The sequence below is a fragment of the Pollicipes pollicipes genome, unplaced genomic scaffold (genome assembly GCF_011947565.3).
Source record: "Pollicipes pollicipes isolate AB1234 unplaced genomic scaffold, Ppol_2.1 Scaffold_4295;HRSCAF=5057_pilon_pilon_pilon, whole genome shotgun sequence".
NCBI classification, from domain to species: Eukaryota; Metazoa; Arthropoda; class Thecostraca; order Pollicipedomorpha; family Pollicipedidae; genus Pollicipes; species Pollicipes pollicipes.
In genome coordinates, this window is record NW_023596461.1 from 28,925,872 (window position 1) to 28,952,567 (window position 26,696).

Genomic DNA, 26,696 nt, shown 5'->3' on the forward strand with positions numbered 1-26,696 from the left:
CACGGTCGGAATCTGCGTTGGTTCTCCGCGTCTTGACGCGAGACCTATGCACCTGGTCAGAACAATGCACGAGGGCACAAGATGCATTCAGCAATCCCTGCCGGTCGGGCCTATCTGAAGGCTATGGCCCAACGACGCAGTCATATGTCGTCTCTCATAGTGACACCGTCGCGATTTTGGTGCGGGGTGTGATGCGGACATAGTGACATCTGTGATATGGGCCCTCTGACGAATAACATTAATTTCATTCTTGATTTGGTTTGCCTCCGTTGAAATAAACTACTTCAACCTCTTCGCACTATATTGGTACAAAGGATGAAGAGGAGAGATGAGAGGTTGGGCCACGCTTGCACAAAGCTACTTGATGGTGGGGAAAACCGATGTTTGGTAAACGACGGTGAAATTCCGCCCTACAATCTCATTTAACCCACACACAAAATGCTCAGTTTTGACGTTAACTGGAGGACATAGCCTCACTGGTATTTGTCCCAATTTCTTGCAGCGAGTTTCACATCATTGGCGCCTGAGGCAGATGTGCCTACAAGCACACAAAGCCGATTGGTTTCAACGCAACTCGGAAGCGTTATCGCTGAAGCATTTAAATGCTTCAGCGATAACGCTTCCGAGTTGCGTTGAAACCAATCGGCTTTGTGTGCTGTAAGGCACATCTCTCAGCGCCAATGATGTGAAACTCGCTGCAAGACCTTGGGACAAATACCAGTGAGGCTATGTCCTCCAGTTAACGTCAAAACTGAGCATTTTTGTGTGTGGTTAAATGAGATTGTAGGCGGAATTTCACCGTCGTTCTACCAAACATCGGTTTTCCCCACCATCAAGTAGCTTTGTGCAGCGTGGCCCAACCTCTCATCTCTCCTCTTCATCCTTTGTACCAATATAGTGCGAAGAGGTTGAAGTAGTTTATTTTCAACGGAGGCAAACCAAATCAAGAATGAAATTAATGTTATTCGTCAGAGGCCCATATCACAGATGTCACTATGTCCGCATCACACCCCGCACCAAAATCGCGACGTTGTCACTATGAGAGACGAACATATGACTGCGTCGTTGGGCATAGCTTCAGATAGGCCCGACCGGCAGGGATTGCTGAATGCATCTTGTGCCCTCGTGCATTGTTCTGACCAGGTGCATAGGTCTCGCGTCAAGACGCGGAGAACCAACGCAGATTCCGACCGTGGCCATGCTCACGACCCCCCATGTGGGACCACCGTTCCAGCATGAACCTGTACAGCCAGATTGAGCAGGAGACGGGCCAGCAGGTGGGATTTCACCGGTGTGGTAGTCTACGTCTGGCGCACGACGAGGAGCGCATGGACGAGCTCAGGTCAGTGGGCGGAGCTGGACGAGCTCAGGGCAGTGGGCGGAGCTGGACGAGCTCAGGTCAGTGGGCGGAGCTGGACGAGCTCAGGGCAGTGGTCGGAGCTGGACGAGCTCAAGGCAGTGGGCGGAGCTGGACGAGCTCAGGTCAGTGGGCGGAGCTGGACGAGCTCAGGGCAGTGGGCGGAGCTGGACGAGCTCAGGGCAGTGGGCGGAGCTGGACGAACTCAGGGCAGTGAGCGGAGCTGGACGAGCTCAGGGTAGTGGGCAGAGCTGAACGAGCTCGGGTCAGTGGGCAGAGCGGGACAAGGTCAGGTTAGTGGGCAGAGCTGGACGAGGTCAGGTTGGTAGGCGGAGCTAAATGAGGTCAGATCAGTGGACGGGCCTGAACAAGCTTAGGTCAGCGGGTGGAGCTAGGCGAGGTAAGGTTAATGGGTGTAGCTGGACGAGGTCAGGTCAGTGGACGGAGGTAGACGAGGTCAGATCAGTGGGCGGAGACGGACGAGGCCAAGTCAATGGGCGGAACTGGACGAGCTTAGGTTAGCGGGTAGAGCAGGAGAACGTCAGGTCAGCGGGTAGAGCTGGACAAGGTCAGGTCAGTTCAGGTCACTGTGGACAATGTTGTGCACTGCCCACTGCGCTGTGCATGCTAGGCGAGGCGAGACGTGAGTCGTACAACGTAACCATATATCCACTCACCGCGATCTGTCGGCCATGAACGTTGCGACTTGCTACAGCTCATTCTATTTTCACACAACTTATCTTTCAATCTTTGTTGGCGACATCTTCATACAAAGGTCAGGTTCTAACAAAGCAAACCTTTCCAGTGTCACATCTCTTAATGTTGGTAACCTCTGTAATATTTTGTTAATCTGCCTGATGTGAACCGCAGTGCCGAAGAATTCTCTAGGCAAATTTTCGCTCACAACCAAGCGAACCGACAAAAACACCAACCACTAATAGCCCGTAAAACCTGTATTTTAAAGGTCATATGACGCGACGCTTCGTATTGCCTACCGACCTTTTATATGGAACCGTTGTGTCAGCGTTATTGCGTTGGCAGCGACCGCTTGCACTGCCAACGTCCATGGCTCACAACAGGTTCCAGATGAGCCGCTCGGGTCACCTGAAGAACCCACAGAAGATCGCCAATCCCGACGAAGTCTACGACCTCTGTCCCATACTCAACATGGAAGGCGTAAGTAGCCGATTCGGACATTATCATGGAACTCAGCCAACAGCCATGGAATGTTTTCGCGACGTTTGAACTGGAATCTTCGCATGCGCAATTTTTACGGCCCTAATAAATCCAGGCGGTCAGATTAAGATCCACAACCCACACCAATACGCCTTTGAAAGAAGTTTTAGGTCCTATTTGGACCAAGGTGTCCCAATGATTTCATTCAACACATATGTGTCAAAACTAAAACTTAAGCCAAGCTCGGCGTGGCTTGAAATGTGCTGTTCCACGTCCATTTTTGATTCCACCTTCAGTGTTACTTGCGTACAAAAACGCCGCCAATGCGCCACCTTATCCGCAGATCAAGGGAGGCCTGTACAGCCCGTACGACGGCCACATCGACCCGTACTCGCTGACCCAGGCGCTGGCGGCCGGCGCCCGCCTCTACGGCGCCACCGTGCGCCCCCACTCCGAGGTCACGGCCCTCCGGCTGCTCGAGGACGGCCGCTGGGAGGTCACGCTACCCCAGGGCACACTGCGTGCCCAGCGGCTGGTGAACGCCGCAGGTCAGCTGGGATGGGCTGAATGAAGCGGGGCTGGGGGTGGGAGGGGGGAGGGGGGGGGGGGCGTGGAATAAGTGAGACATATTCCGCCGTGTTTTGACCCAGATCACCAGCTGGCTTGCCGACGCTTGACGCCGTGCTTCTGACACTTTTGGGGTGACGGCTGTCGCCGTGTCAGGCGTGACGCGCAAGCCGTGGATACCCTCTTCATCTACCGCACCCAGATGTCAAAAGGTTCAGAAAAACACACTTGTGTACACGCAGCGGATCTATGATGTCTCCGCTTCGCGCTAGCATAAACGTTGGAACACCGAGGCGATGTAATGTTCACGTTAAGATGGAATATGCATCGCTGGCGTTTTACAACCAATAGCTTGAAAGTAATGTTTCAGGGCTGCTCGCTGACGCGCAGTGAGGCGGTCAGTTATGAGGAAAGTGGGTCAAACTTGAGGCCTGATTACCATTTCCTCTACGGACAATGGCGGTTGGCACATATCGTGTCATGTGCTATGTCATGACATTGTCGGCTCGCGATGACAATATCCATAGCGTTATCGTAGCTGAATATTTCAGTTCCACCTTGGAACATGTCAAAGCCTTGAGTCACCATGTCACCAAACGTCGCCATGTCACTAAAAAAGTAAAAACAGGAGCACCACGCACCTAATCAGAGCAAATGGATCAATCACTCACTCAGCATTCATGCCAAGCATAAACGCGAGATCAGTTTTGAATTAAGGCTCATGGATTAAACGCTGAGCGACTACTGGCAAGCAATTACACTGTCAAATGGTTAAAGGGAATATTCCATGTTTGTATATATTGAGGCAAGCAGCAGATGTGATAAAAAACTTACTTCTGACTACTGGTGTGCTCATAAAGCTGAAAAACTTCCCTGGATGACGAAAAGTCACTTATCAGCAAACATGTTCCAAATTACGTCATTGTTTGATTACGTCAGCGTCCCTTGCACAATATTAATCTAGAGCCGTTTGATGACATCGGGCAGCACTTAACACGCGCCCGGCTGGTCGGTTGGATACCCTTCGCTCGGGTGGGGGGTCAATTTGACCCACTGAGATCTCAGGAACTAAGAGAGCTAGGGATATCAAATTCGCGGAGTGCGTTAACCTGTACGTGAACTCACTTAGGTCAAAGTTTGATGTTTCTAGGTTATGACCTTCGGGTCAAATAAGGACAAACAAGGTTAAATTCCAGGCTGGTCGCAAAAGGGCCCCAAAACCCAGATGACTGTTTTAAGCAAGAGATCACATGCTCATCAAAGGCCAGTGACATTTTTTGACATTTTGAAGGTCATGGTGACCAAAATCATACACGACCGCTTTGAGTTTTGCATTTGGATAACCGACAAAGATTACGCTAGGTAATATGTTCTTAAAAACCAAATGTTGACCTGGGCCATTCTAGGTCAGTGACCTATTCTAACCTTTAATGCATCTATGAAAGATGTATAATGCGGCTGCTGTTTTCAAAAAATTCGAAATGAACCCCAGAAACTATTCCATACGGCAAGCCCTGGAGAAATAACACAGGTTGGTTTTGACCTTGGCCTGACCTTCACGCTTGACCCAAGGTCAACGTCATTTGCTCATTCAATGTTTGTGTTGCCTAAGAAAGAATCTCAAGATGTATGGCTTCGTCTAACTCTCCGTTGTTGCATCAGATTAAATTATTTCCTTGAAATTACCTTCCTGAAACCATGGACTGACTTTGACCTGTCATAGGTCAGCGATTTTGCAAAGGCAAGTCTAAATTTATTCTACCAAACGATCTGCTATTAGATTGTCTACAGCTATGCAAAATTTGGCGCGGCTACGCCCCGCTGTTCAGAAACCATTCCGGAAATACTTCAGGGTCAATTTTGATGTTTTTTTGTCAAAATTTGGTCAAATTTGACCCCCGCCCGAGCGCGTGTTAAGGCAGCCTTAGGATTTTGTTTGAAGCATGAATACGCTGACACCATCGCTACTAGTTTTTTCTTTGATGTTTTCATGCTTTGTTACTCCTATAGCGTTATGACATGACACAGCGGTGGACAAACAGAATCAAACCCATCGGCCAAGCGTGATGCTAGCTCCACCCAGTGACGGCACTGTCACGTTCAATACGGTGCCGTGGCGGCGACGTCGCCGGGTAAGTGACATCTTTTTGCGTGCACCACGGGCGGGTGCCTCCGCGTGACACAGAACCCGACTGGCTTCACTCGTCCTGACCTCCGCTAACAAAAAGCGGTTGGTGCCGGCGCCGACCTCGTTCTGTTTCTGCCTGCCTGCGTTTTTCTGTCCTCGCCGCCTGGCGCCTAACTCTTGTCACGATTGGGGCTGGGTAGCGTTGAATAGGTCGAGCGACCTCCGACCCCGCCGGCAGAAGGTCGCTGGCCTGGTTTGATCGGCTTGCATGTGTGCCGCAGGGTTCTGGGCCAAGGAGGTCGGGAAGATGGCCGGCGAGGACCTCCCACTGGTGCCCATCCACCACCAGTACGTGGTGACGTCCTCCATACCAGAGGTAAAGCTGCAGAACGGAACACTCAGGCAGGGCTTAGCGGCGAGGCAGCAGGGCTGTTCAAAGAGCATTGCTTGCGGAAGACGCAAAGTTATGAAATGCTGCAATAATTTATTGGAAGCTTGGGCCCCAAAATATACCTTCTTTGCGACGACACGACCAGGATTTTCATAGTGGGAGGGAGCAGGGTAGTCAGGCCTCCGATTTCGACAAGAAATCCAGGGTCTGTCGTTCTCAGCATGCTTAAATTGCTGTGAGTTTGCTAATCGTGGCGCTGCAAGCCTGATTCTGGGTGTTCCGCAACTGTGCGTTATCTGCGACGACCAGCAGTAGGCGTGCGGATGTTGAGGGGGTCAAATTTGTGCACAGGAGTCGCCAATTGACGTAAAACCGAGAGCGGCATAAATGACGGTGTTGCACCGAAAGCATTCCTGAGCGAATATAGCGGCCTGGGAGCCAGACGGTACTTGCTCCGAGCTGTGGGGAATAGTCTCCTTATTCCCTGAGCAACCCGCCGCCCGCTTAAGTAGCGTGGATTTACTGCTCGCGTGCCTGCCGGTCTTGGTGAACTGAGGGACTGGCCGACATTTTTGGCCTATCTCTGAACACATAGTAGGTGACAGGTTGACAAGACGGGCAATGCCGTGGAGCAAATCAACAATGCAACAATATGCATCGTGGAACAATAAATAGAACAATGAAATTCTCATTAGCGCTAGAGCGGCAACGCGAGGCTTCAGGGAAATGGCGCCCTGGTCTGCCCCCTCTCGTCGGTTACGCGCCTGCGACCGTCCTTTTCACCAGGAGCCGCATTAGAACCCTGTCGAGTGGCAGATGGCCGCATGTCGTCCGGACATTGAACTAACATTTTGGCGGAAGGTAAACACGGACCTCGGGATGTTTCCGGTTATAACTGGTACAGCTGCAGAAGCATTACCACGCGCACTGGAAGCGGGTGGGGCAATACACCCCGCCCTCTGGCTTCTCTTGAATATCTCCGAGTGATTCACTACGTCTGCGCCTTATATCTGTCCACCCACAAATTAATCCAAGCTCGTCGTTCAAAGCAAAGCAAATCGTTCGCGCGTTTTTCCTGAAATTCCAAGGCGGCAGAAGTCAACGGTGTGAATGATGCCACACCACCAATTCTCCCTCCCGACCAGCCAATGCGAAATCCCCCTCCCCTCCGCGCCGCAATGTTCCCGTCCCCTTCCACCTGCGCACCCCTCTGGCCAGTTGGCGAGCTTACCGACACGTGCGTGCCGGCGTGTAGGGCTCGGGTGTCGCTGAGTACTGGGTGATGACGTTTTCATAATGATCAAGGGCGGACCAAGGGGGTGAAGCAACGGGGCGTGTCGGCCTTCCCAATCGTGTTCCCATGGCGCTGAAATGCGCTTTAAGTTTCACTATTTCGCTGGACACCAGTGTAACTAGCAGATGCCGCTGAGCCGGAAGGGTGTCAGGTGTCAGGTTCACCGCAGCCGGGGGGGGGGGGGGTGTCAGGTGTCAGGTGCACATCAGCCGGAGGGTGTGAGGTGTAGGTGCGACTTAGCTGGAGTGTGTCAAGTGTCAGGTGACCCTCAACCAGAGAGCGTCAGGTGTCAGGTGTGACGGAGGGCGCTCACCAACACATCACAAACACCAACCCTCTGGTTCACTTTCAGAAATTGTTGGAGAGATCCGCCGCTTGTCATGCAAGAATTTTAGTGTGTATCGGCCAAAAGGATATAGCATGCAGCATGCATCCAAACCCGAAATGTAAAAGTGATGATCTGTCAGGTATCCACAGTTTGTCGGAATTTCAGAACTGCAGATTCAGATTTTTGTTTCGTGCTTTAGGAAGATAAAAATGATGAAAATTAGAAGTTTGGCCCATTCCTCTAAGGTTTAAAACGTTCTGGTTCCCGAACGTAAAACAGGTCGTTCACGGTACCTTTCGTTTGGGTTCAAGTGTGATAGCCTTGGCGGTGATGACACGGGGGTTCGAGAAAGGGTCTAATCTGGACCCTGTCTGAATCTGAATCTGGACCCTAATGGACCCTGTCGACTGCGGTTGTCTTGGCATCGGGCCAGTGCTGCTAGATCAGTCTGCATATAAGCCGTGATCGCTTCCACCGTCGCAGGAGATGCCCTCGCATATAACACCGATTAGTGATGGCGGTGACTGAAAGCAAGGTGAAAGCAGTTATTTTGATCGACTCTCTACACATAAACATAGCAACTCGCAGCCTGTAGGTTGGCCCCATGCCAATGAACACCGCACATTTGACCAGTGAACGAACCTTTCTTGGCAGTGTTTCAGTGTTTCCAACTCTTTTTGAAAAATACATGTTTGACTAGCAGTTACCAGGGCGTTCATTTTCGCCATACTTGGTCTTTTCTTGTTATACTCGGGATGAAATATTATTTTCGAGGCTGAGTTGCTAGCAACTCGCGCTCCGCCAAGGAATGCACCGCCAAGCTGTAAGACGCATTCCCGAGTTATTTGTTGTAACTATCTACCCCACTATCTGGTGTGCACAACACGATAGTTGTGATTGGACGAGCTGGCAATTCAGCAGTTCCGTGCAGCAATCGTACTGTATGACCAAGTCACGACGTAGTCAGGCGTGGGATAGATACTCAGTGACATACAGTATGCAGCAAAGTTTTGCACGGCTGCGGGGAGGGGTGCACTTTAACCTGCTCACGTGCTTAAAAAAGTAGCGTCGGGGCTAGGAAGCTTTTGGTGTTTCTGTCAACAAGACAATGTGCCGTTAAATACGACAGTTACCAGCCAGTTAGGTCAAAAGCGTTTTACGCATGTTCTTAAGAACATCTGCAAGGAGCATCATGCATTTAAATAACACGGGACTGATAGTCTCATCCCTGGTAGAACAAACAGGAAAATGGAGAGATAGACTAGCGTTAGTGTCAGCACAGCAATTCACAAAAGCGTTTTAGTGAAAGCCAGGCAAGTCAGAATGCCCGTTCACCACGATCGCCGAGCGACCCCGGTCGAGTCGGCGCTCGTGACGTGGCTGGCGCACCTCCGAAGGGAGCCAAGTGCCGGCGTCCGCAGCGCCTACTCCCAATACTGAGCTGAAAAGCGTTGTGTAGAACGGAGACCTGCCTCAGGTCGACCTTAGGCCTACCACGCCGCACCGCTATCTTCCCACTGGAAGACGCGGTCGCTCTTCTTGGAAACACGCGGGACGGACTGCGTCAGAGTTCCGCGGATATTGCGTACTGGTGTGACGGCTTGAGACGTGGGCGTCGATGGCGGGAGAGCCCCCAACCGTATCGGAACAAGCTTTATGAATTTGTTCAGTGGGTATCTGCAGCGAGCACGCTACTTCAGTAAACTTTGCAGGGAGAAACGATTACCATGCGTGCTGTGTCAGCGCCTCACATCCTTGGCCGCGTCCCATCTGCATATTTACGCTGAATTCGATAGATGTGCTGGCCTCTGGTTCTGACGTAAGGAAAGTTATTTTTTTTGGCAATCAGCACCGTCGAGCAAGGTTCATCATGCCCTCGTGCGTGATGGCTGGAATATCTTAGATTAGCCTGGCTTAACCAACCATTGACGGTATCCACAGTTTAGCGATGTCTATACCGTGGTATATATATATATATATATATATATATATATATATATATATATATATATATATAATTTGCGTGCGTGCGTGCGTGCGTGCGTGCGCGCACACGTCCATCTTTCTTTCTCTCTCTCTCTCTTCCCCTCGTCATCCTAACTTCCTCAACGCCGGCTATCCGCCGTGGTCTTGACCCGTGCTGTGTGGTCGCCAGGTCAAGGCGCTGAAGCGTGAGTTTCCGGTGCTGCGCCACCTGGAGGGCTCCTACTATGTCCGTCAGGAGCGGGACGGCCTTCTGATCGGGCCCTATGAACACCCGGACCGCATGAGTCTCTCCGAGGACTGGGTCCTGAGGGGCGTCCGGCCAGGTACGCGCCGGGACGGGGGCGCCTCCTGATCGGAGAGGCGCGGTGCGAAACGGCGCGCGTGAAGACAGCTTGCCGTGCGCTTGATGGTAGCCGGCCTGAGACCAATGAAAACAAAGTGTTCACTCGTCGCTGATGTCAGATTCACTTGGCATGTCACAATTGTTGACAGCCTTGGTCTCCACCCACATTACATGGCCGTGCGGAACTAAACAGGGCGTGGCGATCTTGCATGCCGGTGATGTCACATGTTCACAGGGTCATGACTTTGTCGACACCTGCCATCCATTGTGGCAACAATAGTTTCTGTTTATTGCCGCTAGGGTTCGGTCGCGAACTGTTCCCGCCGGATCTGGACCGCATTGAGCCCAACCTAGAAATGGCCATGGAGCTGCTGCCCTGTTTTGCTGAGGCGAGCATCCAGAGCGTAGTGAACGGACCCATCACCTACTCGCCGGACGTGCTGCCCATGGTGGGCCCCACACTGCTACCCAACATGTGGGCCGCCGTCGGCTTCGGGTGAGAAATGGGCGCATGAGGAGGGAAGCTGCTCGGGTATTTCGTGAGGACGAAGAGGCTATTTTTGAACAAGAGGTACAATGCCTTGAGATTGGACAAATGCTGGACAGTCTAACACTGACATCACGTGGGAAGTATGTCCTGGCTTTGGTGGCAGGCTGCGGTCAAACATCCTTGAACAGCTGGCTCCGCAGACGGTGACTAGCGGATGCCACAATTGCAGACGGTTGGTAAAGTAGACTCGGCCGGACAGTTAGCTGGCGATTCTATCGGACGATTGCGCTGACCTCCCTGGAGATGCCGCTAAACGCGGAGCAGTCCTGCTCGTCACCGTCACACAACCGCTGCGTACCTGTTACGTTTGTTGTATGTTACCTGCCCCCAAACAAATTGCATTGCTCCAGTGTAAGCGGGCATGTTGCCAAAGATGCTGAGCCTGTATTTGGACTGGGAGTGTTGTCTGACTGGATTGTGCGTCTACCGAATGAAATTCTAAGCTCGACCGCTTGCTCCTCTGAAGGCTTTGTACATATGCAATATCACACCCTCGCCTTCCCGGCCGTGTTGAAGGCTCGTAATCAGTGCTCATCCCCCCCCCCCCCTGAGCCCTTCACCAGATACGGTATCGTGTTCGTGGCTCGTAACACTGCACATCCCCCCCCCCCCCGAGCCCATCACCAGATACGGTATCGTGTGCCGCGGCTCGTAACACTGTTCATCCCTCCGAGCCCATCACCAGGTACGGTATCGTGTTCCACGGCTCGCATCACTGCTCATCACTCCACCCCTCACCAGGTACAGTATCGTGTGCCGCGGCTCGTAACACTGTTCATCCCTCCGAGCCCATCACCAGGTACGGCGTGGTGTTCCGCGGCTCGAACACTGCTCATACCTCCAACTCTCACCAAGCACGGCATGGTGTGCCGCGGCTCGTAACACTGTTCATCCCTCCGAGCCCATCACCAGGTACGGTATCGTGTTCCACGGCTCGCATCACTGCTCATCACTCCACCCCTCACCAGGTACGGTATCGTGTTCCGTACCTCGTAACACCGCCTCCCCCCCCCCCCCCTTCGTGGCCACTTGCCAGGTACGGTATCGTGCACGGCGGCGGAGTGGGCAAGTTCCTGGCCGACTGGATACAGCAGGGCGAGCCGCCGTATGACCTGATCGAGGTGGACCCATGCCGCTACGGGCCCTGGACCACCGACAGCTACAGCCTGGCCAAGTGTCGCGAGAGCTACGGCATGAACACAGCGTTGGGCCTGCCGCGTGAGGAGCGCTGGGCAGGTGCGTGATCCGGAACACTGGCGCGTGGGGCCTCCCGCCCCCCCCCCCCCCCCGCTGAACCGGCTGCCTTTCGGCTCTGCCCTTGCCGCAATCAGAACAGCTCGGATGTTCGTTGTAGCGTCTGTGCGTTGTCGGTGTTCATAGCCCGCACAACCTGTTGTCCAACCGGGCGGGACTAGATGGTCCAGACCGGGACATTCTGGTCTAGATTTGGGCTCCGGATGGCAGTAGCGTCGCGGGTTGAGTGACAGACGGAAGACGGAATAAAGTATGACATCTCGCGTTGAACTATGATTGGATTTCCTGCGACCAGCCATTCATTTACGTTGAAAATAAAACCTGCTGACATCTGTCGATGAATTTTGCTCGTTAAACCAGGTACCCGCGGGTCACAAACTGCTACATGACCCATCCCATATTTCCCATGGTAACGTAATGACCTCGGCTACCACTTTAGCCTGCAGACCAACATCCCCCCACGGACTTGCACCACTCTGCGTCCTCCCCGCCACCGACCTATGCCCAGCGGGCGGCGCGGGCCGGCGGTGACCGTGACCCCTCATCGCAGGTCGGCCCACCAGCCGGGTCAGCGGGGCTCACGCGCAGCTGGTGGCGCGCGGCGCCTCCATGGAGCAGCACACCGGGTGGGAGCAGCCGGCGTGGTTTGCCGAGCCCGGCACCGAGCCCGAGTACAGGCCCAGCTTCCAGCGCACCAACTGGCACGAGCGGGTCGGCGACGAGTGCCGCACCGTCATGGAGCGGGTCGGCGTCATCGACATCACGCCCTTCGCCAAGTTCTACCTCTCGGGTGGGACAGACTTTACGTTTCAGGCGTTGGGCCGGACCTGGCGACGCGTGAGGATAAGGAAACGATCAAGACAGAAAGAGAAAGCTTGCCTACTTCTCACATGTAGCGACGCGAATAACGAGCAAATTACACAACAATTACTATAGCAGATCTGCAGAACTCCCCCCTCAACTTGAGTGTACTTCGGTGCTATTGATAAGCGTTTGCAGGTGTCACGGCCGTCTGAACAGCAACACCCTCTTCCGCTACCTAGGTCCGGACGCCCGTGCACTTCTGGAGTACGCCACGGCGAACACGATACCCGCCACCTGGAGGACCTGCATCACGCACTGCTTGACCCCCGGCGGCAAGGTCATGGCCGAGCTGACCCTGACCTCCCTCCCCGATGAGAGGTTCCTCATCATCACCGGCACGGGCAGCGAGTTCCATGACCTCAGGTTGGTTATGTAGCAGCCGTCTTAGGGTGGTGTCTCGGTGTAGTCTGCTGTATGGGGTCGCGTATGCTTGAATGTAGTTACGTATGCGCATTGAAGGCATTTTTTTGTAAAGACGGCATCCGGAAATCTCTAATCGCAACGCTATCGTCCGTGTCGTCCTCGTCGTTGTCTGTTGACATGTTTTACCACCTTACCATGACTCCTTCCTTGTGATTTGACCTCCCTGGTGGTTTTCAAGGAGTTCTTAATTTCCGAAACGATGGATGAATGCCAATCTATAACTCAGCTAACACTACCCAACATAAGTAGTAACTTCTCTTTATGAAACTGGTTACAGGTGGCTGAACGAACTGGTGCGACAAAAGAACTTCAACGTCTCGTTTGAGAACGCAACCGAGGCCACTGGTGTCCTCAGCATTGCTGGGCCAAAGAGCTGGGACCTTCTGAAGAAGCTCACAGATCACGACGTCTCCAAATTTCCCTTCCTTAGCGTCAAAGAGGTCATCACCTGACCATGTTTTTGAAACCGGTTCGCAAGGGAGCTTTGCCCTAGTGGGTAACCGCTCAGCCTATGCGTGATAACATGCCGTACATTGACGGCACGCTATGGACTTGACAACCATTTAAAGGCCTTTGTGACAAGGCTGCCTGCTGTTGATGATTTTAATTCACCTTTCACCATCCGAGCCCCGCCTGACTGTTACGACCCTCGTGCACACTGCCGACAGATCGAGCTGGCGGGGGTGAAGAGCCTGGCCATGCGGATCTCGTACACGGGCGAGCTGGGATGGGAGCTCTACCACCCACGCGAGCAGACCGGCCGCCTGTACGAAGCCATACTGAAGGCCGGCAAGGAGTTCGGTGAGCAGTCTTCACTCTCGGTGCTGTCAGGGACCGCGGGGCGAGATCAGGCGTGCGGTTTAGTTACACAGATCACCTTTGGATAAACAGCTGGCGCGCGCGTAATTGTAACACCATCGTACCACAGTTGAGGAGTCTACACTTGGGTACGTCCACTACGCACTGAACAGTACAAATTGGAGCGGATCTGAGAAGGGCAGTGAACGGGACGGCTCCATGCCATGACTCTGACAGGATCGAGATCGACGAGGTTGCACAGGGCGTTGCAGGACACAGTATGCTTAGCGTGCACATTGGACTTGGTGTGATGAGCATCGTAGTAAACTCAGCTTTAAATGTCCAGAATACAAACAAAAATGCGTAAACCCAGTCCAGAAAAAAACTAATTGGCACTGCAAAGAGTGCCGCTCTCCGGAGTCCCACGACGCCGGCACCGGCGTACCGCCATTCGGCCGCTGTCCGGCCGGCTGGTCAGCGTCGCGACCGTTGTGTCCCCGTCACCAGGCATCGGTGACTTCGGCACTCACGCGCTGGGAGTGATGCGCATCGAGAAGGGCTTCCGCGGATGGGGCTCTGAGATGAACTGCGACGTCGGCCCGCACGAGGCCGGGCTGGGCATGTTTATACGGTCGGATAAGGCAAGTGGGACGCGTCGGAGACGAGCCTCGTGTCCACAGTCAGAAGCAGCCAGCCGCTGCTGCAGTGGTGGCACGAGCTCGCGTTTGAGCGGCTGCTTTGGGTTTCAAGCGACAGGCTCAAACACAGCCCACGCAGTCTTTCAGTTAATTCACTGTCAAACTGACGCATTGATCTCTTTGTGACCATGCAATATGCGATGTGGCTGAGAAGGGTGTGAGGTGCAGTGTTCATGTCGAGTGCTCATCCCTTCACAAACTGGTGCCGCCTGCGTTCGTCAATCCTTTTGCACCCTGGCATCCTAGCTCTCCACTCACCTGGTCTGTTCGTCGCAGAGAGCAGCTTCTGTGTACGGGTAACTTGAGAGCTGTAGCCTAACCCGGCGCGGCATGCGCAGGAGTATGTGGGCAAGGCGGCGGCGGAGCGGAGTCGCCGGATGGGCCTGCAGAAGATGGTGGTGCACCTCAGCATCGACAGTGATAACGTCGACCCAATAGGCGACGAGACCGTGTACCTGTACGACAAGGTGACGTACGGTCAGACGCCGAGTCAGTCCAGACTCGACTTGAGTCCGCTCTCGAGAGCTTTTCATGCCCGGACGCGAGTGAGCTGTTCTGATTGTCAAGGGGATCTGATGCGGGTCAGTCGAACTCGCACTCCCTGATTAGTTAAAAATTGTGGATTTGGGCTTGGTTCGAAATGAGCAGTTTAAAAGACAGAATACTCGGGCCGGGGGATGAGACTCAGATTTAGGACACTTATACTCTGATTCGTACTTTGACTAAGACTTAGACTCTAATATCAAAAGTGAATGCCAACCAAAATCAGGTTCGGAGAATACACCAGCATTCCGACTGGGACCCGAGTGAAGTCATTTGACTCGGCCACTTTATTGGTAATGCGGACAGCGGGGTATGTCTGTCTGCAGTAGGGCGGTATGTCTGTTGGCATGCCGCCTTCTATGATCAACCACCGCAAATCTCGATGATCAGCCGACGATTCAACACATTGACATTGATCAAATGTCGCACCGTCAGCTAGATCAGTAAGTCGGCTGTTTTTGATTCCAACACTTTTGGCCAGTGGTGGTCAAGTTATGATTCATCACAGCCACACAGTGGCCACTATACCCACTGCAGACATCGGCTGCCCACATCGCTGCTCTAACAACGGCAGGCTCGCAGCTGGCTGTGACCAGATACTCCAACAGGCTTCAGACCGGGATATGGGATAGATATGTGGCTGCCACGGCTGTAAATCCTGAAGATGGGGAAAGGTCGTATTAGGCTCAGGATCCTCTGGATCGAGCTATTCAACGTTGAGGCTGTGGCACGCACTATGCATTTCAGACCAAAGCAAACACTGAACGGCCTGCTCTGGGAGACATCTCTTGCGGGGACCGCTACTGCTGACGGTGCCACCCCCCCCCCCCCTCGCTGTCGGCAGGTGGTCGGCAACACGACCTCCGGCTGCTACAGCCACAACACCGGCCAGACTCTGGCCATGGCGTACGTGCCGCCGTACCTGGCCGTCGCCGGCACCGAGGTGCAGGTCAGTGAAAGGGCGCGCGGCCTGGTAAGGTGCGATTCTTTCCAATCCGGTCGGTGTCAACGCAGTGGCTGAGTGAACTGTTCAGCACACAAGCCAAACATTCCCCAGCTCAGAGGCATGGTGGCAATGGCCCTGGACCCTTGCTTTTCAGAAAGCAAACACGGCTATATCTTGCCCGCAGTGTTATTCTAATAACGCTGCGAGACCGTCCGGCAGCGCCGAACAAGTGTCCCAACGCAAGAAGAAATAAGCCATGACCTACATATTATGACGTTTGGTGTGTCCCTACCCTCCTTCGTCGTTTCGCCACCTCACGTGCAGCAGGCCCGGACCGGCGGCGGGCTGGCCGCGCTCGCCGCTGTCGCTGCCGTCGTTGGCCGCCGTCCGTACTGATACTGCGGTGCCGCTGCGGCAGGTGGCGCTGCTGGGCGAGCGGCGGCCCGCCGTGGTGCTGCCTGGTCCTCCGCTGCTGACTCAGCCGGCCAGAGACGCGCTGAAGCGCAAGGCCACCAAGGCCAAGGCCAAGTAGAGACGGAGCCAGCCACGCGGGGATTTTTCTACTCACTGTGGTGCAATGGATATGCACTACACAAGCTCATTGTGTAATTTTGTGTGATGCCTTGGTGGGATTTGTACTGTGCAATACGAAGTGTCGGGAATATATGAGGGCCTGGTTCGACATTCCTGTGTGTTTTGTGTTTAACGCAGCCTTTTGGTCGTGAATGTTTTGAGTGTCATAGCAGATATCAATGTTATGCATCTATAGCCACAGGCATGTGGGTTCACACACCCTTAGTCAAGTGATATTTTAGTTGTTCATTTATTTTGTTTATGTGATGTGGGTGTTACAACTATAGCCATACATGGATTTAGATAAGATAGGAGCGACAGGGATATTCCTTGGAGAAAAACCAGGAAAATGGAGATAAAGCTGCATCGATATTTCGGCAACATGCCTTTATCGAAGCGAATCGCAAAAGTGAATTCAAAATGCCTGCCGATCATCCTACGCCATTTTTCAGTTTCTTACCTGTCTGTCCTAAGTGCATATTGTTTCCTCGCAAATGCACTTCACAACTCACTGACCGGATTGGTTAACCCATGAGTTTTGGATTAATCCGGAGACTGAGCTGAACTGGGCAGGACAAGCCACAAACGACATAGAATGAAACTGGATTGGTCACTGTAGGTGGAGTCCAGCAACATAGCGGAAACGCAAGGCAAACAAGAATGAAAAACTACAAAACACTAGGGGTGTGCCCACGGCACCACTCGTGATGCGTTAACAACAGTCACAACCACACATATTTACATGCGTCTGGTGATCGTTATATTCAACGTGACAATTCCCACGTCCAACAATTAGAGAAAATAACTTGTGTAGCCCACACACAAGTGTTTGCGACCTTATTTCTCGTTATCATGACGTGATCAACATGATCGGACCCCCATATGTCAGAGACATGTGGGAGTCCGGGAAACACTGGCTGTAATTGGGCGCGGAGACTTGTGAGCATCCACACCGAAAAGGCGTGATGCAGGGAATGGGAAAATTGAGAGAACGGCTTAATACTGTCAAGAACAACAGAGTAAGAGCTGATACAGACATGACATTTATCCTCCCTCAGCCGTTCTGAACGGACAATTTCTGCCCAACATCCGTGGACTCAAGCTCCGACTGCACTCCTTAGCCTCTGCACCCCAAATGTGATGGACGTAAGCTCCGACTGCACCCTCTGGTCTCTGCACCCCGAATGTGATGGAGTCCAAGCTGATGCATGAAACCGACCACACACCGGCTTTGCTCAACGGACGTGGCTTCGAGCCCTAGCATTATGGGAATGAGCGCCACTGCCGGGTGTTGGCCATTGTCAAGAACTGTAGGCCTTAGTGGCACGCTGAGCCCGCCGCTGGCCGCCACAGGCGGGGCAGCGTCGGTCAGCCTGGCCACCACAGGCGGGGCAGCACCGGTCAGCCTGGCCACCCCAGTCGAGGCAGCGTCCGTCAGCCTGGGCACCCACACAAAAGCAGCGCCCGTCAGCCTAGCCACCACAGCCGAGGCAAGCGCCCGTCAGCCTAGCCACCACAGCGGGGCAAGCGCCGGCAGCCTGGCCACCACAGGCGGGGCAGCGCCCGTCAGCCTAGCCACCACAGGCGGGGGCGGCGCCCGTCAGCCTAGCCACCACAGCCGAGGCAGGGCCAGTCACCTAGCCACCACAGGCGGGGCAGCGCCCGTCAGCCTGGCCACCACAGGCGGGGCAGCGCCCGTCAGTCTGGCCACCACAGGCGGGGGCAGCGCCCGTCAGCCTAGCCACCACAGGCGGGGCAGCGCCCGTCAGCCTAGCACCACAGGGCGGGTCAAGCGCCCGTCAACGCGTGTTCGCTGAGCGCGACGCACGAGCAGCCAAAACGCGCCGATTCTCCTGCGCCCACTGCGTGATGCCTCAGTTCGATATAAACGCAGGTTAAGTCATCCGCTGTCTGATAGGTGCGAGTGTTAGATGTTAGATATATTGAAGAACGCTGTTTAGCCGTTCCATACTGTACCCATTGCACATTTTGCACTGATCCGACATGTCGCAGGCCACATTGATCAGGAATGTTTCTTCAGCTCGTGTTCGTAAATTTAACAGCTCAAAAAGGCATGTCGCGGGACATGCAGTGCCCCAAAAGCTCACGACTTTTGCCCGGAACCGCCTGAATGCAAGTGTGTGAAGACAGCCCACGGCACGGGTGGTAAAACTTGCCGACTTGGTGGATAAGGTCGGCCACAAAAAATGCATATCCACGCAACACTTGGTGCCAAAAATGCCTTTTGACCGACAATTTCGGTGACGGCCACCACAAAACACTGCAAGCGTGTGTTTTCGCAGCCTTACACGGGCTTTGATGGTTGCAAATTGCAAAAACGCATGCAAGGCACGCCATGCAGCATCGCATTATGTCCCATGGTGATTTGCAGTTCACTACTTTTTTCCAGATTCGTGATAACGGATGGGGGGGGGGGGGGCACAGAGCTGACTAAGAGCCCTTTGATGGGGAACGCCCTCTCCCCCCGCACCTCCACGCACAAATCGCTGGATTCGGCTTAACTGTTTTCCACCGGATCCATTTGGTTTGTATTATTTTGTATTTTATTTCCTTTACTGTTACAGGACCTAGGGTACCTACAGGACAAGCACATTCTGTACTTTATTTATTAATAACAATAATTGGTAACACAGTAGTGAATGACTTTATTCCTCGCAGAGAAACCAGTAGAAATGAAGACAGATCGGTTGATATTTCGGAAACATACCCTCATCGAAACAATAGCAGAAGTATTCTGCTATTGCTTCGTATAAAAGCATGTTGCCGAAATATGAACCTACCTTTATCTCCATTGGGTCCTGTTTTTTCTCTCCAGGGAATACAGTTTATTAATACCGTCTTACCTATATTGTACACAGTGCCGTCTCATCTATCTCTATTAAGCACAATTCGGCATAAAAGTGCTGGTTTTTCCGCATTGGTATAGCAATCCGGGTTTTTTGTAGTTCGGACATTTCCCGGATTACACCACACAACACAAGGTCGCACCGGGCCGCTCCCCCCATTCAGTGTGGGGGAGCGACCCGGTTCAGGTCGCTGACGGACACGACCGCCGAGCCGGGGGCCCGCCGTTTGCCGTGCGGGGAAACCTTTGCTGCGATGAGGCGGTCGTCCGTTATCCAGACGTATGGTAATTGTTGAATACAGTGAATGTGTGCGTGTCTCGTGCGTTACTTTGCATTTGTTACTGGACGAAATTAGCCGGTTTAACGTAGTATCGAATGCGTTTCCTTGCATTCATACCGGGGAGCATTAGCCGGTTTAACGAAACGTAGCTTACTCCTGTCCCTTGCCTTGCGCCAGATGGCACAAGCCGGCTTAACGTAGCTTTTTGCCTGGCCTTAAGCCAGAAGTAAGTTACACCCAGCCCCGGCTATGACTTGGGGTCGCCAGGGGAAAAAAGAAAAGATGCGGTTGATGTACCCCTCGTCCCAGAGTTTCGATTGCGGCAAGCGTTCCGCTGCCAGTTCCCCATTTCAGTGGTCGTGTTAGGATTGCGTCCGGTGGTCCTAGGGTGTTGAAAATTGACATGGAAATTGGACAATGCAACAACGTCCTGAACCTCGAAACACAAGAGCACTTACCTTAATATTCGATATATACCATATATATCCGCCCATCATAACACATATAATTATACATATGCCATAATTCTACATATAAATACGATATAGATAGATATATATAATATATATATATTGTATATTAGAGATACCATTGCAAGGATTTATCAGAAGAAAGTCATGGTCAAGTACTAAGAAAAGGTACGGCTGAAATCAATGGAAGTGATGGCGACGACTTACCGCCGTCTTAACCCAGGGTTCGATCAGGTGTCTTCCTGTCGAGTGATAAGGTCTTTAAATAGTACTTGATATAGCTAAATGCCATGGGTACCAAGCTTGGACGACAGCTGCATGCACACGGCTTTTTCAACGATATTTTTCATAGTACAGGCAAAATTGGTATATGCATGAAAATCACTAGCGATGTCACCAGGAACAGATTTGTGGAGATCCAAGAGTAGGGAATTAAAGAGAGAAGAGAAAAACTTACCGCATATGATTATTTGTGATACTTTCCAGGTAAACTGTTTCAAAAGCCATTGACAGAATTTTCAACGTCATGTACTAGAGGGCTTTACAAGTCAGCTTGTGTCTTTAAAACGTCAGGTTCTTTCCGCACAGACGTCTACATGTCTTAAAACCGTACAAAAATGTTTCCTGTAACATTATGCAAAAGCGAAGCTTTGGGTTACAACTTCCCCCACCTTCAAGGATTCCAAATTTACTGACAACGAAGAGCTCGGTTTGGCGTCTCACACCCCCATATTTTGTACCGCGAGTATATCAGCTGGGAAGCATTGTCACAACACTTACCTCAGTCAAGGTACCGAACTGCCTTCAAAACGCAGGTTGCATAGGCATAAACGTACGTACACCTCACATCGGTATCGGTTTGCCGGTTTCGCTCAAAAAAATTTTGAGGTGAGGGCCTTATCAAGGTTCTCCGGCATTTCTGCGCTTTACCTACAGAGTTATTTGACATCCCAAAAGTCCGTCTTCCTTACCCAGGGGAATATTACGTAAAACAAGTACGCCTTTTCCAGAGATGACTTCCAGTGGTCTTACTCCTAAAATGTTTTAGTAAGCATCATTTTGTTTCGAGTTCAGGAGTTGTTGCATGTCAATTTCCATGTCAATTTCAAAACCCTAGGACCACCGGAAGTAACCTAACACGACCACTGAAATGGAGACCGCAGCGGAACGCTTGCCGCATCGAAACTCTGGGCGAGGATACATCAACCGCATCTTTTTCTTTTTTCCCCTGGCGACCTAAAGTCATAGCCGGGGCTGAGGTAACTTATTTCTGGCTTAAGGCGAGGCAAAAAGCTACGTTAAGCCGGCTTGTGCCATCCGGCGCAAAGGAAAGGGCAGGGGTAAGCTACGTTGCGTTAAACCGGTTAATGCTGTCCGGTATGAATGCAAGAAAACGCACTCGATACTACGTTAAACCGGCTAATTTCGTCCCGGTAACAAATGCAAAGTAAAACACGAGACACGCACACATTCACTGTATTCAACAATCACCATACGTCTGGATAACGGACGACCACCCATCGCAAGCAAAGGTTTCCCCCTACGGTAAACGGCGGGCCCCCGGCACGGCGGTCGTGTCCGTCAGCGACCTGAACCGGATCGCTCCCCCCACACTGAATGGGGAGAGCGGCCCGATGCGACCTTGTCGTGCTGTATAGTGTAATCTGGGAAAAGTCACAACTACAAAAAACCCGATTCCTAAGCCCATGGGGAAAAACCAGCACGTGTACGCCGAATTATGTTTGGAAAAAAACCCTTGCAAATGAGGAAAACCAGCACGTTTTGGCCGAATTGTGCGTGGAAAAAAACCTCACGGCAATGAGAAAATCTGCTCGCTGGCAATTGAGCTGTTGAAAACCTCGCAACACTGACGTTGTTATATGTAATTATCTAAATTGGTTTTGTATAGGTATTCGAAGAGCAGCGTCAAGAGCTCAGGAATGTGTGACGCCCAGTATGGTAGGCAGTGTCAATGGGAGTCTTGTGTTTGTGAATTGCATGAGGTTTCTTTCCCGCACGAAAAGATAAAATCGCTGCATTGGATTAGGCTGCTCAGACTCGCAGTGCGCATGTCCATCACCATGCTACATAAGTTTTATCACTAATCGGTTCTGACAGAGCGTTGAGCATACCCAGGCGGACATGGGTTAGCCAACCTCATGTAACTCGCTGACCTATTTCAATCCGCAGTCAACGTGCACGGGGTCCTTATATCTCCGTAGAACCCCCCCCAAAAAAAACAAAAAAAAACAACAACAACAAATTCTCCGAGGTTTATCTCTTTGGAAAGAACCAACCTAGCCATCGCAAAATGAAATGCACCGGTGCGTTATTTCTTGATGTCACCCAACACCCCTTCTTTTGTTACGATTTTGTCTTCAACGTAAGTTATTCAGTGCATTTGCGAGAGAACATCATTCACGTAGATAATACGGCACTAATAGCCTTATTCCTCGGAGGAAAAAAAGCAGGAGAATGGAGATAAGGTGGCTCATATCTTGGCAACATGCTTTTATCGAAACAATAGCTGAAGACTTCTGCTATTGTTTCGATGAGGTCATGTTCCGAACATCAACCGATCTATGTCTTCATTCTCCTGTTTTTTTTTCTGAGAGGAATGAGGCAATTACAACTGTGTTATCATTGTTGTCCTCAATAAAATACAGACAATTATGCTTTCCTGTAGGTGCTCCAGGTCCCGTAACAGTGAAGGAAATATAACTAACAACATAAACAAACCAAATGGATCCGGTGGAAAACAGTTAAGCCGAATTCAGCGATTGTGCGTGGAGGTGCGAGGGGAAGGGGGCGTTCCCCCATCAAGGTGGCTCTTAGTCAGGCTCTGTGCCCCTCTTCCCCCCACCCGTTATCACGAATCTGGAAGAAAGTAGTGAACTGCAAATCACCATGGGACAATAATGCGATGCTGCATGGCATGCCTTGCATGCGTTTTGCAATTTGCAACCATCAAAGCCCGTGTAAGGCTACGAAATACACGCTGCAAGTGTTTTGTGGCGGCCGTCACCAAAATTGTCGGGTCAAAAACATTTTTGGCATCAAGCGTTGGCTGAAAATGCATTTTGTGGCCGACCTTGTCCACCAAGTCGGCAAGTTTACCACCCCGTGGCCGTGGGCTGTCTTGACACACTTGCATTCTGGGCGGTTGCGGACAAAGTCGTGAGCTTTTGGGGCACTGCATGTCTGTGACATTCATTTTGAGCTGTTGAATTTATGAACGCGAGCTTGAAGAAACCTTCTTGATTAATGTGGCCTGCGACATGTCGGATCAATGTAAAATGAGCCAGGAGTACACCATGGAGCGGTTTAAACAGCGTTCTTCAATATACCTAACATCTAATACCCGCGCCTATCAGAAATCTTCTTGATTAACGTGGCCTGCGACATGTCGGATCAGTGTAAAATGTGCCAGGAGTACACCATGGAACGGCTTAACAGCGTTCTTCAATATATCGAACATCTAATACCCGCGCATATCAGACAGTGGATGACTTAACCTGCGTTATATCAAACTGAGGCATCACGCAGTTGGGCGTAGGGAGCATCGGCGCGTTTGGCTGCCCGCGCGTCGCGCTCAGCGAAACACGCGTTGGCGGGCGCTGCCCCGCCTGTGGTGGCTAGGCTGACGGGCGCTGCCTCGGCTGTGGTGGCTAGGCTGACGGATGCTGCCTCAGTTGTGGTGGCCAGGCTGACGAGCGCTGCACCGCCTGTGGTGGCCAGGCTGACGGGCGCTGCTCCGCCTGCGGTGGCTAGGTTGACGGGCACTGCCTCAGTTGTGGTGGCTAGGCTGACGGACGCTGCCTCAGTTGTGGTGGCTAGGCTGACGGACGCTGCCTTAGTTGTGGTACCCAGGCTGACGGACGCCGCCTCGGCTGAGGTGACCAGGCTGACCGGTGTTGCCCCGCCTGTGGTGGCCAGGCTGACCGACGCTGCCCCGCCTGTGGCGGCCAGCGGCGGGCTCAGCGTGTGCCACTAAGGCCTACAGTTTCTTGACAATGGCCAACACCCGGCAGTGGCGCTCATTCCCGATAATGCTAGGGCTCGAAGCCACGTCCGTTGAGCAAAGCCGGTGTGTGGTCGGTTTCATGCATCAGCTTGGGCTCCATCACATTCGAGGTGCAGAAACCAGGGGGTGCAGTCGGAGCTTAAGTCCATCACATTTGGGGCGCAGAGGCAAAGGAGTGCAGTCGGAGCTTGAGTCCACGGATGTTGGGCAGAAATCGTCCGCCCAGAACGGCTGGGGGAGGATACATGTCATTTCTGTACCAGCTCTTACTCTGTTGTTCTTGACAGTACTAAGCCGTTCTCTCATTTTCCCTTTCCCTGCATCACACCTTTCGGTGTGGATGCTCACAAGTCTCCGCGCCCAATTACAGCCAGTGTTTCCCGGACTCTCACATGTCTCTGACATATGGGGGTCCGATCATGTTGACCACGTCATGATTAACGAGAAATAAGGTCACAAATTCTTGTGTGTGGGCTACACAAGTCACTTTCTCTAATTGTTGGACGTGGGAATTTTCACGTTGAATATCTAACGATCACGCGACGCATGTAAAATATGTGTGGATGCGACTGTTGTTAATCCATCACGAGTGGTGCCGTGGCCACAACCCTGGTGTTTTTGTAGTGTTCATTCATGTTTTCCTTGCGTTACCGATATGTTGCTGGACTCCATATACAGTGCCCATTCCAGTTTCAGTGGTATGTCGTTTGTGGCTTGTCTTGCCCAGTTCAGCTCAGTCTCCGGATTAATCCAAAAACTCATGGGTTTAAACCATCCATAAACAGTAGGTTGTGAAGTGCATTTGCGAGGAACATTATGCACTTAGGTAAGACAGTCGGCATAGGAGAGACAGGTAGTGTAGGTGATCTGGTGATCTAATGGTGTAGGATGATCGGCAGGCATTTCGAATTCACTTCTGCAATTCGTTTCGATAAAGGCATGTTGCCGAAATGTCAATGCAGCGTAATCTCCGTTCTCCTGGTTTTACTCCAAGGAATATGGCTATCGTCTTGTCCTTATCTAGATCCATGTATGCCTATAGTTGTAACATCCACATCACATAAACAAAATAAATGAACAACTAAAATATCACTCGACTAATGGTGTGAACCCACATGCCTGTGGCTACAGATGCATAGCATTGATGTCTGCTATGACACTCAAAACATTCACGACCAAAAGGCTGCGTTAAACACAAAACACACAGGAATGTCGAACCAGGCCCTCATATATTCCCGACACTTCGTATTGCACAGTACAAATCCCACCAAGGCATTACACAAAATTTCACAATGAGCTTGTGTAGTGCATATCCATTGCACCACAGTGAGTAGAAAAAATCCCCGCGTGGCTGGCTCCGTCTCTACTTGGCCTTGGCCTTGGCGGCCTTGCGTTTTCAGCGCGTCTCTGGCCGGCTGAGTCAGCAGCGGAGGACCAGGCAGCACCACGGCGGGCCGCTGCTCGCCCAGCAGCGCCACCTGCCGCAGCGGCAACCGCAGTATCAGTACGGACGGCGGCCAACGACGGCAGCGACAGCGGCGAGCGCGGCCAGCCCGCCGCCGGCCCGGGCCTGCTGCATGTAAGGTGGCGAACGACGAAGGAGGGTAGGGACACACCAAACGTCATAATATGTAGCTCACCGCTCATTTCTATTTGCGTTGGGACACTTGTTCGGCGCTTCCGGACGGTCGCGCATCGTTATTAGAATAACACTGCGGGCGAGATATGGTCGTGTTTACTTTCTGAAAGCAAGGGTCCAGGGTCGTTGTCACCATGCCTCTGAACTTGGGAATGTTTGACGTTGGTGCTGAACGGTTCCATCAGCCGCTGTGTTGTCATCGACCGGTATCCACTGGACTGGAACGAATCGCACCTCACCGGGCCGCGCGCCCTTTCACTGACCTGCACCTCGGTGCCGGCGACGGCCAGGTACGGCGGCACGTACGCCTTGGCCAGGGTCTGGCCGGTGTTGTGGCTGTAGCACCCGGAGGTCGTGTTGCCGACCACCTGCCGACAGCGAGGGGGGGGGGGGTGGCACCGTCAGCAGTAGCGGTCCCCGCAAGAGATGTCTCCCAGAGCAGGCCATTCAGTGTTTGCTTTGGTCTGAAATGCATAATGCGTGCCACAGCCTCAACGTTGAATAGCTCGATCCAGAGGATCCTGAGCCTAACACGACCTTTCCCCATCTTCAGGATTTACAGCCGTGGCAACCACACATCTATCCCATATCCTGGTCTGAAGCCTGTTGGAGTATCTGGTCACAGTCAGCTGCGAGCCTGCCGTTGTTAGAGCAGCGATGTGGGCAGCCGAGGTCTGCAGTGGGCATAGTGGTCACTGTGTGGCTGTGATGAATCATGACTTGACCACCACTGGCCAAAAGTGTTGGAATCAAAAACAGCCGACTTACTGATCTTGCTGATGGTGCGACATTTGATCAATGCCAATGTGTTGAATCGTCGGCTGATCATCGAGATGTGCGGTGGTTGATCATAGAAGACGGCATGCCAACAGACACACCGCCCTACTGCAGACAGACATACCCCGCTGTCCGCATTACCAATAAAGTGGCCGAGTCAAATGACTTCACTCGGGTCCCAGTCGGAATGCTGGTGTATTCTCCGAACCTGATTTTGGTTGGCATTCACTTTTGATATTAGAGTCTAAGTCTAAGTCAAAGTACGAATCAGAGTATAAGTCCTAAATCTGAGTCTCATCTCCCGGTCCGAGTATTCTGTCTTTTAAGCTGCTCATTTCGAACCAAGCCCAAATCCACAATTTTTAACTAATTAGGGAGTGCGAGTTCGACTGACCCGCATCAGATCCCCTTGACAATCAA

The 26,696-nt window shown here is 52.3% G+C and overlaps 1 protein-coding gene across 1 annotated transcript in view; it reads left to right on the plus strand.

The window, feature by feature from the left end:
- The window catches only part of LOC119096221 (dimethylglycine dehydrogenase, mitochondrial), a 26,347-nt gene extending 10,017 nt beyond the window's left edge, over positions 1-16,330 (plus strand). The window contains exons 4-18 of the mRNA XM_037219025.1: positions 1,235-1,342; positions 2,437-2,533; positions 2,877-3,081; positions 5,510-5,604; positions 9,397-9,550; positions 9,871-10,066; positions 11,157-11,356; positions 11,925-12,164; positions 12,418-12,601; positions 12,939-13,101; positions 13,330-13,462; positions 13,967-14,100; positions 14,496-14,624; positions 15,545-15,649; positions 16,065-16,330. Coding sequence (XP_037074920.1) covers positions 1,235-1,342; positions 2,437-2,533; positions 2,877-3,081; positions 5,510-5,604; positions 9,397-9,550; positions 9,871-10,066; positions 11,157-11,356; positions 11,925-12,164; positions 12,418-12,601; positions 12,939-13,101; positions 13,330-13,462; positions 13,967-14,100; positions 14,496-14,624; positions 15,545-15,649; positions 16,065-16,178 — 2,257 coding nt within the window. The 3' untranslated portion in view covers positions 16,179-16,330. The remainder of the gene's footprint in view (positions 1-1,234; positions 1,343-2,436; positions 2,534-2,876; positions 3,082-5,509; positions 5,605-9,396; positions 9,551-9,870; positions 10,067-11,156; positions 11,357-11,924; positions 12,165-12,417; positions 12,602-12,938; positions 13,102-13,329; positions 13,463-13,966; positions 14,101-14,495; positions 14,625-15,544; positions 15,650-16,064) is intronic.
- Positions 16,331-26,696: the final 10,366 nt, after the last annotated feature.